This window comes from Erithacus rubecula, assembly GCF_903797595.1.
Source record: "Erithacus rubecula genome assembly, chromosome: 11".
NCBI classification, from domain to species: Eukaryota; Metazoa; Chordata; class Aves; order Passeriformes; family Muscicapidae; genus Erithacus; species Erithacus rubecula.
This window is the reverse complement of record NC_136663.1, coordinates 21,874,425-21,890,868: the sequence shown is the minus strand read 5'-3', so window position 1 is coordinate 21,890,868 and position 16,444 is coordinate 21,874,425. Positions and strand designations below refer to the sequence as shown.

General features: G+C 41.5%; 1 protein-coding gene across 1 annotated transcript in view; it reads right to left on the bottom strand.

The window, feature by feature from the left end:
- The window catches only part of FAM168B (family with sequence similarity 168 member B), a 22,825-nt gene extending 6,381 nt beyond the window's left edge, over positions 1 to 16,444 (bottom strand). The window contains exons 1-5 of the mRNA XM_079315556.1: positions 16,264 to 16,444; positions 9,930 to 10,010; positions 6,046 to 6,129; positions 1,982 to 2,124; positions 889 to 1,066 (exon numbers count right to left, since the gene is read on the bottom strand). Of these exons, the coding sequence (XP_079171682.1) occupies positions 889 to 1,066; positions 1,982 to 2,124; positions 6,046 to 6,129; positions 9,930 to 9,999 (475 nt within the window). The 5' untranslated portion in view covers positions 10,000 to 10,010; positions 16,264 to 16,444. The remainder of the gene's footprint in view (positions 1 to 888; positions 1,067 to 1,981; positions 2,125 to 6,045; positions 6,130 to 9,929; positions 10,011 to 16,263) is intronic.

Sequence of the window (16,444 nt, the reverse complement as noted above, 5' to 3'; positions counted from 1 at the left end):
CTGCAACATAAGCAACTCTCTCCACAGCAGACCTTACGTGCCATTAAGAATATTTGATGGTAGAGATAGCATGACTGATAAATTAGAATAAATTAGTTCTTGTTTGCATTATTACAGATAGGCTTTTTTCCCACTAATGAAGCTCTGTTAGCTCAGTTTGTGAAACTTAACCCCTCCAGTTTTGAGGTTTCTCAAATTAAATTATAACTTTGAGAGGACAGAAACCAGAATCTCAAAACAAACTTATGGCTCTTGTCATTTTGATTTTTAAATTCACATCCCTTGAGTGAACGTGGTCTTTTCTTTGTGAGTTAACACCCAGTGAGTAACAAAGCATGACACCCTCTCAAGTAAACACTCACAGATGAGACTGAATTATTGGTTAAACACCACCACCAAAAGACTGTGGCAACAGAAAGGAGGCATCCCAACCATTTCCCATGACATGAGGACCTGCAGGTAATTAGAACACACATATGCAGTGGTGTATGTCAAGACAAGGAAGGTCTGATAACAGGGAGCCCAGAACATCACATTTTCCTCAGCTCTAAGTGGCTGCTGCTTTCAACTGGCATGGAGAAATGCATTGGGAAGAGAAAGTCACACTCTTGACACTGGTATGAGGGTTCAAAACAAAGGGTTGCAAGAGTGATACTCTATACAGATATGAAGGAAAAGTGATGTCCCATAATGCTAACTCTGAAAAGAGGATGTGGTACCTCCATCTTTATCAAGGTACTGCTGAACAAGAACAAACCCTGACTTAGCTGGACTCACTCAGACACACAACCTGCACCTGAACTGCCATTAGTGTGATTCTGTCAAGCAGCAGCACATTTTGTAAGGCAGCTGTGCTCCCCTGGGCTCAGAGGAGAGCCCCACACCCACCTGCTGACATTGCCATGGTGGTCCCAGCCACCATGCCCATGGTGACCCCGTTCCCTCGGGGCGGCGGGATCGGAGCAGGGTACATGGTTGCCGGCATTCCATTGGGCTGCACGACTGTGGTGTGGTGGATTACGTGGGGTGGTGCTGCATACAAAGGCTGTGTGTAGTAAGTGCCTTGCTGTTGGAGAAAAAACAGGGTGTGAAGGAATTACAGTGTATCTGCTGGGGAAGAGAAGTGATAGCTTCTTTCACAAATGTATCATAAAATGTAAGTATTACTCTAAATGAATTTACAGAGCAGAAGATGAAATATTTATTGTAACAATTACAATTGTGTTTCACTCACAGTTTAACATTTTATCTCTTTTTAAGGCTTTTAGGATACCATGTGAAGCAGGGACCTTTGTAGATACTGATTGTGTCTTCTACAGTAAGTGCTCATTCGTCATTTGTTCCTTTCCTTTTGATCCTTTTCATATATTATTCCATGACAGAACTTTTCATTCTTTCTCAACTCTTTATTCAGTTGCTTTTAGTAAAAAAAATTCCAAAGTTTCTGGCAAATCCAAGTACACTAAGTATACTGAATAAAACTTTTTACATGCTTATTAATCCACTTCAGCTACTGCTTACGTGCTGGGTGAGTTCCCACTACTCAAACAAGGCCAGCTTTTCTCTAAAATATCATATTTACTAAAGTGTCCTAATTCTATCCTTTGTAATAATTTTCAACAGCATCCCTAGCATGAGACTCAGTAAATATCTGAAATTACAACAGAAACTTCGTAACATAAATTATGACAATTTTTGACCAAACAAAAATCAGAATATTGGTAGTTATAGGACCCAGCACGTTTTGATAACTGCTGAATTTAGTGTCTCTTCAAAGAGTGAACACATTACCAGTAAGTGCTGACTAACTGTCATGCAAGAGAGGATGTAAAATCGCACACACACTAAATCATTGTATTAAGAATTCTTACTGCAGGCAGCTAAAAATTCTCTCAGTGCAGAAAGAAGGGAACGTGCTGAGAAGTGAAGAGTTCCCAGAGCTCTCAGAGGGAGCAGAGAGCTGCCCAGAGTGCATTGGTACCTGTGCATACGGGTTCTGCTGGGGGTAGGCACTTCGGACTGGGTACACAGCAGTCTGGTAGGGGTTCGGTGATGACGAGTACGGCGGCACTGCCCCGCTGGTGGGTGAACAGGACACTTTGTATGGGGTGCCTGGTGTGTAACCTGACAAAAGGAAATCTGCATTAAACACCAGCACTATGCTGCTTCCCAAAGTTAGGTGTAACCATTCTCATATTTCCCAACTCCCTAAGCTTCAAGTGACTACTTGGTAAATCAGTCCCAATATCCAAGCACAAGTTCTGTCATTTACTTAATACTGGCAACAGTCTGGAAATAGTATTTGACTATGCCAACCAAGCATGAAAAGGTAACTGTATAATTGCACAATATCTTTTTCAAGTCTATGGATACAGGGCAAAAAGTGCATTTTCATAATAACACATTAATAACCAGGATTTGGCATATTAGGCAGCACCACTACATAGGAGGATTTGACACGTCAGTCAATTCTCCACACACCCCAAATCGTCCTGGCAAAACACAGCAGCAGACAACTAACCAGCTATAGGAGATGATACAGCACAGGAGTAAGAATATCAAAAGCCAGAATCACCTAAACACCTTATGAGAGATTTTCAGAGAACAGAGACAAAATCTGCAACCCTTACTCCAACTTATCTTTATCTCTATTTGCTTTCTGGCATTTTCTGAACTGGCTAAAATAAACATGACATGTTGTACCTTTAAAACACAAACACTGCAAAGTTCAGTGAAACTGCAAATTTAACTTGGAAGGCACTTGAAGAACCCTAAATCTTCTTTTTGAGTATTATATATGTAGACATATCCTTAAACATCACTTAAGAATTGTTTTTATACCACAGTAAGACTTCAGATGCCGCCAGAAAGTGGCCCCCAAAATCAGTCTACCCCTGTAAATGTTAGGAACTGTTGAATTTTTACAGGGATAAGTAGCAACTGCTGGTTCAGACCCTGCCCAGACAGCTTTTCCATAATTTCTCCAGCCCTCATCAGACAAGGTCTCAGGGTCAGAAAAAGGGCTTGAAGAGGCATGGAGGAAATTGTGATATAAATTTATAATGTTTCTGTGTGCTACACTCCCAAGATTATTCTATGGCCAGAATGGGAATATGAACACCTCAGCAGCAGCATCCAACAGCACTAACATTCAGGGTAGCAAACAACAGGCATGACCTAGTCTGGAGAAAGCATCAAAGCCCTTGCCTGTGCTGCTGTGAACAGATCTTGGATCTCATGCAGGTCTACCACACCAGGAGACAACATCCACAGCTACAACTTGTAATTAGTTGGAATTGTATAAACTAGTACTAGGGCAGTGTAAGAAAAAACACACACTTGGTAATTATAGAAAAAATGAGACTATCAGAGTTTAAAAGCTGTCTTGAATGGGCTGACTTCAGTATGGAGAACAGATCTGAAGTTGTGTAGCAGAGAGAATGCTGGCATTTGTGCTGTCAAAAATCAGTCTGTGCAAACAGCATGATTATACATGACCTTCATTCTTCTTGAAGAAGTCTGGGCTTCTTTGTAATTTCATGACACCCTTCAAACTACAATTTGTTTAGCTAATAAAGAAATAGGTTTACTGTTTCTTTTCAACATAATTTTTACTTTTAAAAAAGTTGCACTACAGCACTTACACTGAACTCTTGCTTTTAGAGATCCTAAGTATTTCACAGATCCTGCATGCTGAGGAAGTAACTTCCATTAGTATGGGGAGCTATTTGTGGTAAAAACCCTAGCTACAAATATGCTGAACATGAAGAATCCCTACAACCATGTCCTCAGTGAAGCCCACTTTCATTCTAAAAACCCACTGATGCAGCTGCACAGGCAATTGCTCTTTCATTCTTGCAAAGTGGTAAATCTGCACAAGAGGTATTCTGCCATCCCATTTTTTTTTTTCCTCCCTAACATGAAGCAAAGACCTTAGCAGTAAATGACAAGATAAGTCAAAACCACTGTAATTTAAGACAGTTACCTGCAAAAAAGTACCCTTTTGCAACAGCAGTGGCACAGCATATTCAAATACTGCTGTGTAATATGAATTTACAAAAGCTTTGATTCTACAAACAAGCTGTTACATCAGAAAGGTTAAAAAAGATATAAAAAAACCCCAGCTGTTAGGACAAAGTACTCCAAGTTGTTATCTGCCTGAATTAGAGGTCTGTACATTTTGAACTTTTGTTCACAGCTTGAAGAGCAGCTAAAAATTAAAGCTATTCTTAGTTCAGAAATAAAAGCTTACATCCTATTCAACACCAATAAAGACTAACAGTACTAGTTTTTAAAAAAGTAATGACATTAAATGACAGTATATGATTTTTATGCTTCTTCTTACAAGTGAAGAGGTTCTTTCTTTGACTTTGCTATATAGAATGGGAGATATTCCAAGATTAATCAATGCAAACTAACATTACAACATGATTAAGTTTAACAGGTCAGGAATCTTTGCTAGAATTCCCATGATTTGTTAAATTGATTCCATGCAGCTTGGCCTCAGCTTCCTGCAGCAGGATTTGCAAACTGCAACCTGTACTAAGACTGGAGTTACCTTTCAGTTCTAGGATCAAAGGCTACAGCTGCAGGATATATGCAGGGCAGCACAGGAGGCACTGAAACTGAAGAGTCTGACAGCAGTAAATCAGAGGATAAAAGCCCACATGGGGCTCTGCCAGCCAAGCTAAGAGTTCTACCCTGATGGGAACTGCTCTCCCTTGAATGTGGCTCTCAGTTCTGAAGCAATCCAGTACAGATGCAAACTGACATCCCCAAATAGGATACTGGCACAGTGGCAATACCCAGCCATGGGACTGATTTGTTATTTTTCAGTTTCTGCACTTCTAACATTAATCTGTTTCCTTACCTTAAATTCAAGGCCAAAGACAAGACACAGTGTGAGTGGGCACTCACTCTGTCTCTACCCAGCAAACTGAGCAGTGGCAGAGGTTGTACCAACCACCATCCCACACACTTTTAACAGGTTCTGCAGGCAAACATTTTAGGTGAGCCTTTTGCCTCAGTAATTGCTGCCACACCCTGAAGAGTCTCGTGGCAGTTAATGAAGCCCAGCTATTACAAACACTGAACTGCAATACCAAGCAAACCTCCACAGCACAAGCTTCCCAATTTCAAGGAGCATCCTTTCCTACTGCCATAAATTGCACATGGACATTCGGGGACAACCTTGGTGATGTGTCACATGTATCTCTGGAAAGCTGGCATAATACATGGAAGTGAAAGAGTTCTGAGGATGCCCAGCTCTACATTAACAAAGCAATGTAAGGAATTCCCTCCTATACAAAATAACCATAGGGAGAATACTGTTGTATCAGGTGCAAGTTCCTGCTTTAAGTGGAAATAAACACTATCAGCTTCTGTTTTGTTTCAAGGATTAGCACATAAAAGTCATGTTCTACTAGTGAAAGCAGAATTACACAAAATAACTTTGGTGTGTGCCTTGTTTTCCATGTCTGTTTTTCCACTTCCCTTCTCCTAGGCTCATCCCATTGCCTTCCTTACATGACACACATGTAAATGCAGTAACCTAAGTCCTTGCACTGCATTCACTATGGTCCAGCAGTTTTACCCAGCAACCAAGCTTTCCACACCATCAGCTTGTGCAAGACAAATCTTAGTGAGAAAACAAGCTCAACTTGGAAAGATACAATTTAGGAAAGGAATCAAAAAGGATAATTTTGAGGATAACAGACTGAAGAAAAAACAGGAATCTGGAAATGCCCAGAAGGATGCAAAGCAAGCAGAACCATGTAGGAAGCAGTAAAGGGAAATGCAATGCAAACCTCAAGGATCATCCAGAAATATAGAAAAAACAGCTAAAACACAGCTGTTCCCTTCTTGGAAGGTGCATGCAGTGCACCTTGAATTTATCAGATGATTCCTTATGAGTCACATTCAAGGTAATGTAAAACTTGCCCCACAGTTCAAGTGCAATTGTGAGCCCCTAGAGCTTTTTGCCATTCTTGTTTCTAAGCACTTGCAAAGGTCAGGCTCCTGCTCTGATACCCCAATTCCACATACCTGTTTGGAAGGTAGGATTGGCTCCAGGGTACATGTTGGGGGAATAGGCAGGAGCAGCCGCTGCATAGCCCATTGGGAAGCCAGCTACAAGAAACAACACACCACAGTTATTTTCTAGACTGACCTTACTCTCAGAGTTCTCATTGCTTTAATTGAAGCAAGCAAACAGCCTTCAATCACACCCCCTCAAATAAAACACTGCAATCCTCTTCTCCCAAGCCCCTGAAGATGAATGCAAAGTGAAAAGGACAGCTACAGTTCCACAATCCATTCTGTCTTACACCCCTCTTCCAGCCATATCTGTTAGCCAAGTAACTCTTAAGTTAGTTGGAAGACAAAGTTTTATGCAACTGCCCTGCATTCCTCCCCCCAGTGTGATGTACCAATGATAGGTTAGGATTTTAGCCTTAGTATTTTTCATGTATTTGTAATCCTGTAACTCTTTAGTGTATAACTCCAAATTCCATATACAGTGAGAGTGGCTGCTTTCCCATTTTGGTCAGACACAGCAATTCCTCTCTAGACCTGAGCATCAAGGACACCTCACTGTCTCAGGCTCCAAGAAATGTAAACAAAAGCGAGTTGGGGGGAGTAAACTTGGGGCAAAATGACTTCATTACCTGAAGCTGTAATTGGAAGATTAAGCCCCAATATGCAAATGAACCAAACTTATAGAAGTGTGAAAACCTGTGACCCATTGTCCATTTTGGGTGTAGTCCCTAAGAAGGCTTGGTCTGCCCAAAATGTACCTGAAGGCTCTTCATTAAATATATCTGCTTTTTATTTCCTTAATTTTGTCTGGCCTCTGTTTCTAGATAGCCCTGAAAAGGCATGACAAACAGTACTTATCTGAGTGGACTTTTTCACAGAAATAAATCCTTAACAGTTAGAATGACTCTGACTCTCCAGATCAGAGGTATCTCAAGTAGAAAGTACAAAGCAGCAGCAGTGCAAACTGCTTGCTGAATTTGACACATATTTGCTACTACACTCGGTATCAAACAAGCTCCCCAGTTCCAGACAACATGCTGTGACAACAGTAACAAGTGATTCACAGAGGTACTGGCAAAATGACAGTGAAACACTTCACACCAGAGAACACTGTGATATACTCCAGTGTAAGGCACAACACAGCACTTGTTACCTTACCTTGTTACCTGCAAGACACAAAGCTTGTTCAGATTAAGTGAAATTTCTGAATTAATCATAGCTATTAGTTATCCCAATAACCTATTTACATTATTCAAATCTGTAAAAACCAATGTCAGTATTCAGAAAAAAAGTTACTACCACATTCTGCTCTCTAAAGATTTCAGCTCCTTCAGATAAAAGGCAATTAATATTTGCATACCCACTGTCAGAGCTTAGTTTTAAACTGCGGTTCAAATCTGAAGGGTTTTTATTTCACTATGAATCCCAGAGTCCTCAGCAATTACTCCCAACAATAAGAATTACTTAGCTCAGGACTATATATGCTAGCCCAGTTTTGTAAAGCACTCTGTAAACATATCAAGTGACATACACTTGGCACTACTATTAGGTGGTCAGCATGGAGAAGACTAAGAAAAGCCTTAGGCTTAAAAATCAAAGTTAAAAATAACACATCCAAGTTGTAACAACTTTTCAGAGTGTAAATAGCTCCTCAGTTTTCAAACTCCCAAGCTGCTGGTGGAAAGCTTTAGTACAGCTTTACTTTACTCAAACACACTACACATCTGCAACTGTGTGTGTGGAAAACATTTTCAGTCCTTTCTTTTTCTTCACAGCTTTAGCTGCACTGTGGAGCACTCTGAGCTACTCAAGGAACAGGTAATTTGTGGAAAATGGAACTACAACAAACAGCAGTGTTAGCTTCTACAAGGATCTTTCATCCATATGAGAACATTTGAATATTGATTTCTTGCTGCTGTAAAACTATCCAACAGCCTAAAATAGGGTGTAGTATAATATAAACAGTTATTAAATATGCAACAACTTTAGAAACACATTGCCTTTCAATAATGCATTCCACCTACTGCTGTGTTCCTCACTTTCTATTACTGTGCAACCCATGCAAATGCAATGATTGAGTGGAGAATCTGCAGCTTTGACATCAGGAGAAGCAAAGAATGGGGAATTAGTCACGCAACTTTTTAAAAAAAAAAAAAATCCTAAAATGCAAGTTTACTTTTCATTTTAGACAATGTGCTTTGTATTTATCCCACAATCTTAAAGCCTGGACTGGGCTGCACAGCAAATAATCTAACAGTGTAACACATTATTGGCTAAACTGAATGTAAGGGTCACAGCTGTGTGAACTGACCAAGACCTTTACAGCACTTCTGGAACAATTCTGGTTCAATTCCATATATTCTAGTTATGCAGACTGGCAAATATAAAGTACTTACATAATTTAATCTATAATCTAGTATATATAATAGTAGAATAAAAGATTAGAGTTTGTAATGTTGTTTAAACTGCTATTTATGAATCTACAATAGTATTTTTTCCTCAATAAATTAAGATACCACTTAGTTTAGTATAGACAAGGGCCTCAATGCAATATGTAGATGCTTGTAAGTACAAATCAAAACCTGATTAATATAAATCTGAGTTTAGAAAATAAATAGAGCTAAAGATATGAAGTTACATTTAAATAATTCATAATAATCTTTATCTAAAGAAAAGAAAGGCTGGAAAAAGTTATCTATTATAAATACAGAAATAACTGCACCATACCTCATATTAATTAGTAAGCCTCTGCTACTTGCCTTATTATAAATTATGACAGCCTTTATAACTCAGTCAGAAAGAGTAAAACCATCCTGCAGAACCTATGGTTACAGTGTCAGCTTTACAATTAATTACTGCACAGTCACTCAACAGACTTAAAAATATTTTTACACATTTTGTACTTCCCTTATAAATACCCTAGAAATAAAGGAAGGTACACTAATTTGAGGAACAGGAAAAATCAAAAATAAAATTGAAATGCTTTTGATAAAGAGAATTCATTTATTTAGAAGGAGGAACAGAGAAAAGTAGAACAGGAAAATAGGAATTCTAGTACATTACCCAAGGTGAAAAACAGATTTAAGAATGGTAAATACCAGCAGGCAAATATAGTACAGCTACCAAGAATATAAACAGTAGCAGCACAGAATAATTTCTACCTCCCAACATAGACACCATCTAAATCACAAAACAGCCTCTCTGTAAAAGCTAAAGAAGTTTAACTTCTTATGAAACAAAGCTGAGCAGAAAAGACCCTGGAGCCTCTCCCAGGATGGAAACTCCCTTCTGTCAGAGATACAGAAAAACAAGACAGCATCAAGATATGCTGCTTGAAATGTCTCCCAGAGGCACAGGCTTTTCCTCAGCCTTCCTGGAAAGTTCTGTCCAAATTTTCTCATCCAACTTTTAGACTATAGAGACATACATTAGGATACTGGGGGCAGGGGGGGAACCTCATGAGAAACTAAGTCAATGAGAAGCAGATAAAACAAGAAATTAAATGTATTTCTGTTTCAAAAACATTTTTGGCCATTTTCTTGGTCCCACCTTTGATGCCATGCTTTGAGCAGTCAGAGAACAGACAGCATGAACAAGAATTAGAGGATAGAAAGGTTAACAGTGCCAGTCAACTGGCAGCAGAAATAGACTGCCTCCTCTTCTAGCAGGGCGTAATTATTAGAACTCCTAAAATAAGCTGCATTGGAAGAGATACTGAAGTTAGAAATATAACAGAAGTAACATCACTCTTGAAATGTCAATTTTTAAATTTGAAAGCAACCTCACCCCAACCCCAAAACAGATTTACAAAGGCATTCATAAGTAACTATTTCTTCTTGACCATAAGTAAAGAGCAGTGTAACCAAAACTTGTCAGAAAACAGAGTTGCTTACCTGGATAACCAATTCCTTTGGCATTTGCATAGGGAACCCCAGAAGATCCAGGGCTATACACAGGATTCATGATTTCAGTAACTGAGTAAGAAACAAAGAAAAAGAAAATCAGTACTTAGTTAAGTATAGGGAAAGCTTGAAATCTCAACACCTAACATGGAACTGGAAAGTGAGGAAACACGTTGGAAGAAAATGTGACAAAGGAAAAAAGCAGCAATACCACTATTTCTCAATACTGAAACTGTAGCTACAGGCAGGAAAGAATCACTGCAGGAAAAGTTTCAGAGCATCCTAGCCCTCAGTCAGCCAGAGAATGTCTCAGGAATGAAACTTTCCCTGTTGCAGAGCACACTTTCACTCCCCCGTGGTGGCAGATCCAAACCACCGCAGGGATTCTCCTGTGCTGGACTCCTCTCCTCGTGCCATCTGTCAGTCACTCAGCATCAATCCACCACTTATCAATCACTCAGCATCTCTCTGCCTTCTATCAACCTTGCTTTCTTCCCCTTTCTCTTCTAAAGCCCCTAGCCAAGGGATGCAAATACTTATAGTCTATTCTCACAAGTGCTTCAAGCCTGGCATTCCAGTCCTTTACCAGCATTAAACAATCAAACATCCAACACTACAGAAGCAACTGGCAAAAAACTCTGAGCATTCAGCCAGCCAGCCCACATCACTTTCTTTGTCTACTTCCTGGCAAGATTTTCAGAGCCTATGACAAGCCCATAGTCGTGTCCAGTCATTTCTGAATGATGGGTTCACACAAAAGACAGGCTCCTACAGCCAGCATCACCCACAGGAATAAAACCAAACCCCTTTTTAAAAAGAACCTTGTATGCAAACACCAAGGAAGATAAAGCTGCATTGAAGATGCTTCTCAAGTGCCTCATACAGAAATACTGTTCACAACTACTACCCCAGTATTATAGAAAAATCCACATATTTAAAGCTCAGTATCTTCCACCATCTGATTTTCTGCACATAGATAGATACATATATACGTATCTATATATAGATACTACTTCACAGGGGAGGTTTATGTTGTATATTTGAAAATGGTTCTTTTCCCAGAGTATTGCTGAGCACTGAACAGGCTCCCCAGGGCAGTACTCACAGCACCAGTCCTGACACAGCTCAAGGAATGTTTGGACAATGCTCTCAGGACATGTGGAATTCACGGGGTGCTGTGCAGGGCCAGGATTATCCCATGTGTCCTTTCCAACTCAGGACAATCTATGATTCTTTCTGCAAGCACCCAAGACAGAAAGGCACCCTATGAAACCAGATCTTATTAACTGCTAATAGCTGACACCTGAACTTCCTCTTCTCCATCTCAAGGTGCTCTCTTAAACCAACTGGGTGTTAAGCAGCTAAACACAGTTTAATGGAATTTTCTGAATAAAGTTTATGAAACAAGGAAGTTTAATTACACAAGCACTACCTTAGTTACAGAATATGTTACAGCAGGAATCCACGTGGAGTTTATCAGTATAGCTGCACTGATAAACCTATGGTAAGTGACTCCATAAAGCATGAATAGTTTGCTTTTTAAAGGAACAGTAAAGCCAGCTGTGTGCCAAGAGAATTAGCAGCACCTAGGACACAACAGATACAGAACTGGCACTTGTGAAAAATTAGGAATCAGTAAGTGCTGTCAGAAAGTTATAATCAGATTTCACAAAACACTCCAAGTTAATATAAGAGAATTACAAGATTCACCAGCTTCTTGGGTTTCCGCCCCTCATTTTCCAATAATACTAACTTACATAGAGTTGCCTTTTTTGTTCAGATTCATACATGATTACACATTCAGGAAAGTAGAATCCACTGAGTTGCAAACCAAACAAGCTGCCATTTACATTGCTTAGTATGCATACAGTTCCCCAGAGCAGTATGTTTTAATCACCTGACCCACATCAAGTACCATTTGAAACAAATCTCTTTGAAAATATTCTGCAGCAGGCTACAGTTCAAGTATAAAGTGCTATATTCCACTGAAGCCCTGTGGAGTTTTAGCAGCATTAACTCTGTGCCATAATCAACAGGTGTATTTTGCTAAACCAGCATTTTCTTTTAGCAAGGTTGCTCTTTTCTCCCATATTTATTTCAGTGTATCCTTCTCTCTAAAGTACAACTCTCACTTACTTGGAAACTTTCAGTCTGTTCCCTTCATATCTCCCTGCACTTTCTTCATATGTGCATTTCTGCTCCTCTTTCAGTGTTGATTTTATTACTTTTTGTCTCTAAATTTACAAAATCCTTAGGAGCTCAAGCATCACTTCAGTTTCAGCATTTCTCAGTTATGCGGTTAAAGTCTTAAGAAGGTGGACAAACCCTTCCACTGAAATAACACAGTGCTCTCCCACACCCTCATATCCTACAAATGTGCTGCTCCTTCTTATAGTCCCTACAGCAATCAGGAGAAATGACTCTGGAACCTTCTCACCATTCTGAAGGGCAGTGAACAAAAAGAGAACTGTCAGGTAGAAAATCAGCAAGGGTCTCCTGTGAATATTTAGACAAAATATACACAAAAAAAAAAAAATCCCAACTATTAGAAATATTAGTAGACTACAGAAAAACACATGGACACACACTATGGGAGTTCACTTCAAGAGAAGCCACACAAAAGTGAAGAGGTAGAGAAAATGGACAGAAAATGTCAAACACAGTCTTGATCTCGAAGTAAAGGAAAAGAGAGAGGTACTCCACTTAAGTAAGGGGAAAAAACTATGACACTGTTCAAGCTGTTCACTTCCACTTCAAATGAATCCATGCTTCCAACTCCATGTGTACACACACACATTAACTCAACTTTGGTGGGACAGGGATGCACTTTCACCATTCCTGCTTTCACACTGACAGACCAGTCAGAACCACCAGTCTACACAAAGTGCTCACAGTCTGTAACACAGACAAAATGCCAGACCACTTCTAATTAAAAATAATTATTTTCAGGTCTTCTCTGAAGGACTCAACAACATGTGTAAGTATAATTATCTAGTATTACCCAGTGGCTGCAACCATCCCAGTCTTACCATAATTTTACTTGGAAGGGCATCTGTTATACTGGGATGTGGAACCTTGCAGTCCACTTCCCTGGAATGCTCCAAGTCCACATCAAACACTAGGCAGGACTGGTATAAAGGGAACCTAAAGAAACCATGTCTTTCAACTGCTTTGTTGGCATTCCCTCCAAAGCATTCTCATGCTAATGGATATGTAAATAAGTGTCTACAGTGCATCATCTGTATATAAATTGCACAGAGCTAACTGTATATGAATTAGTCTTTCAGCTGAAATGAAGGCAATCATACTTATTAAAGATGCTCTGATTAAAGACTGCACAAGGATGCTGGGAAGTGCAAACCTTCACCTTTCCCTCTTGCCAAAGCCAGGCAGTCAAAGTCAGTTTTCATCAGGGCAGTTGGGTCTCATCTTGGTACAGATACCAGGACAACCATGCTCCTCTTAAATCCAGGTTTTGGGAAGCTGAGCACAAAGGCCAACCACTGCTAATGCTGCAGCTCTAGCACTGCCAATTGGATCTGTTCTGCACACAGCTTTTCCTGCTAAACTCAGAACAAACACATTTCTAGGAAACACTGCTTTTAAAAACTGTTTCACAGAGATGAATGTAAAAACCCACAGATCAATAAAAACACTGAGACAAACTGCACGTTCCTTTGCAACACACGTATCACCATACTCCTGATTCTCAAAGTTGTGCAGAAACACTACCAGAATAAGATCTACTGAATCACTTAGTGCTCTTTTTATGACAATTCCATGACAAGAGTTGGGGAAGAATCTCCAAATACCTTGGCTAAAGCACACTACTGTGGTCCAGTAACACTTTCCCTCTTGGAACTGAAGCAGACTCACACACACTATGTTATTGTAGTGTTTAACATTAATCCATTCTGGAACACTTTCAGAAAGCCATTTGCCATGAAATTGTACAAATGACCCAGTTCCCACTTACTAAGTTACTTACAATCTTAATAATGTTCTACATTTTACCCATTTGACTTCCAGTCAAAGCATAATACAAGTAAAACATGGAAGTGCCTGGTAGCTCGTAATGTGAAAGTAATTTCCACTGCAAAGTAACAAAGAAAACAGTTCAAGACACTTCAGCTCGTCAAATAAGTGACAATTAAAGTCTCAGTTACACTATGCTACCTTACAACTTCAGCCACCAAACAGGCCATTTGATGGAAATCCAAGGCCAAATAACAGGCACTTTTCTCACAATTAGTGAGGGGGTTCATATTATACAAGACAAGGCATCCCATGCTGTACTGGTACTGGCAGGTATTAACTTCATCCATTCATCCAAAGACCTCCAAAAAGGTGACTGAATTTTCCCAGGAAGGAGGAAAAGCCTGTTCAGGGTTTATGGCAGCCCAGGACTGCAGGCAGGTGGAATCAGTGCTCACACAGAACTGCCATGCAGCTGGCAAGCAATCTCTGCACTGTGACCCTCACCAGGCTACAGCAGAAAAGCTGGCTGCCAGGATTCTGGGCTCTGCTGGGGGAGTTTTGGATAAAGGATTGCTAGTTTTCAATCTATCAGCCTGATAGAACTGAGACACATCCCCAGATGGCCAAGACCAGCTCCACTGCAAGGAAGGAGCAGGACTGGACAGTGACAGACTGAGGCTGCAGAACCACAGCCTAGAAAAGGACACTTAACAACTTTGCTCAAGTTCACACAAAGTAAAATACAAAGCTGGAACTCTCATTCCCATGCATGTCCTCTTCCCCTGCTTGAGTTACAAGATGTGAATAAGACACCTCCAAGCACTTTACATTTTGTGTGCATGCCTTCTTTTTTCCAAAGGCTAAAAAATGAATGGAGCAGTTTAGGCTTTTTAATTCTTTCTAGAGAACACAACTCTCACCTGTAAGCCTGATCTACCAAGGGTTTATTAGGGTTTTATTTTTTCTATGTAAAAAACACATAACAGCAACACTGGTTGTACTCAGTGTCTGTAAGGACAGAAACAACACGATGAGATGTGAAAGTCTCAACAGTTTCATGTCAGTCACAAAAACAAATCCTACACAATACTAAATTCCTGCTTGTGATCCCACTTTATTTGTACACTGTGGCATTGCTCTAAGTCTTCAAAATATCCCAGAACATGACCATAACCTTCTTTTCTTCAAAAAACCTCTTCTAATTCATAGAAACATTAAACAAACTGCACGGTATTTCTCAAAATCTACAGTTTCTGTTGTTGCTATGGAACAAGGGGATAGAAGTTGCCAATCCCCTCCACCTCCTGTATAACTTTGAATTTGTGTGTATTCTCATCTCAAACAAGTCCTCAAATCACCAAGTCCTTACTCTAAGGATCACAGAAGCCTGTCTATTGGCAAATTTAGGGGCTATTGATCAACCACGAGAAACAGAGAAAAAAAACAAATTGGAAGACTGTAACTTCACTACATGAAGGAATTGTATTTAGAACTTTTTAGTTAAGCCACAGAGCTCTGCTTCTTCCTGAAATCCTACAAAGCATTTTTTCATTAAATAAATTTTCAATTTTTTCCCTATTATTTTCTGAAATGACACGAAATTGTCACAAACATCAACGAATACGTAATAATTCCCAAAAGCCTCCTAAGCCCTCCTCCTTTCCAGCCCCAGAGTCAAGTGTGCAATTAGCACCCCAAAGGCGCAGGGAAAGGCTGCGCTCTAGGAGCCGGCAAGTTCCTCTACGCTGACAATCGCACACCTTGCAGTAAAATCACATCAGAGCAGACAGAGTGTGGTCACAGCAGCCAAGCTGCACACCGCGATCAACACCCGGGAACAGACCGAGCCCTTCTGCCCCGCGAGCTGGGTGCCTGCCCTCAGCGAATCCTTGACTTTTTACCTTTCTCACAGCACCGATTTCACCGTTTGTGCCTCTTCCCTCCCTGCCTCGCCACAGAGCACGGAGGAGCGCGATGCGATCGCTGCCCGCGGCTCACAAAGCTGCGGGGCAGACGCGCACACGGATCCGCGCCGGCCGGAGCCCTCACGACGACACCCGCGATCGCACCGAGTTCCCGGGCGGACGGTGCTGCGCTGCCATCGGCGAGCGGCACCGCCGTGCGCCGAGCGCCCCGCTCGCCTCGGGAGGCCGAGGCCCTGCGCAGGTACCTGTTACGGCCGGAGCCGCAAGTTCCCCTCCGCCCGCCGGGCCGCGGCGGGGCCGGGCCGGGCCCCGCGGCCCGCACCTGTGCCGGGATGGCGCGGCGCGGATGGCGGCGGGCCCGGCGTCCCTCCCCGCGCTCCCCCGCGGCCCCGGGCGCGCCGGCGGGCCCGCTCCGCACTCACCGTGAGCGGCGGCGCTGCGTGCGGGCGGCGCGGCGGGCGCTGGCTGCGGCCGTGCGTGCGGGTGCCCGCGCCTGCGTGAGTGCGTGGGAGGGAGGGAGCGTGCGCGGCCCCGCGGGCACGGAACGGAACCGGACGGGACGGGACGGGAGGGGGCGGCCGCTCCGCGCCGGCCGCACCGCAC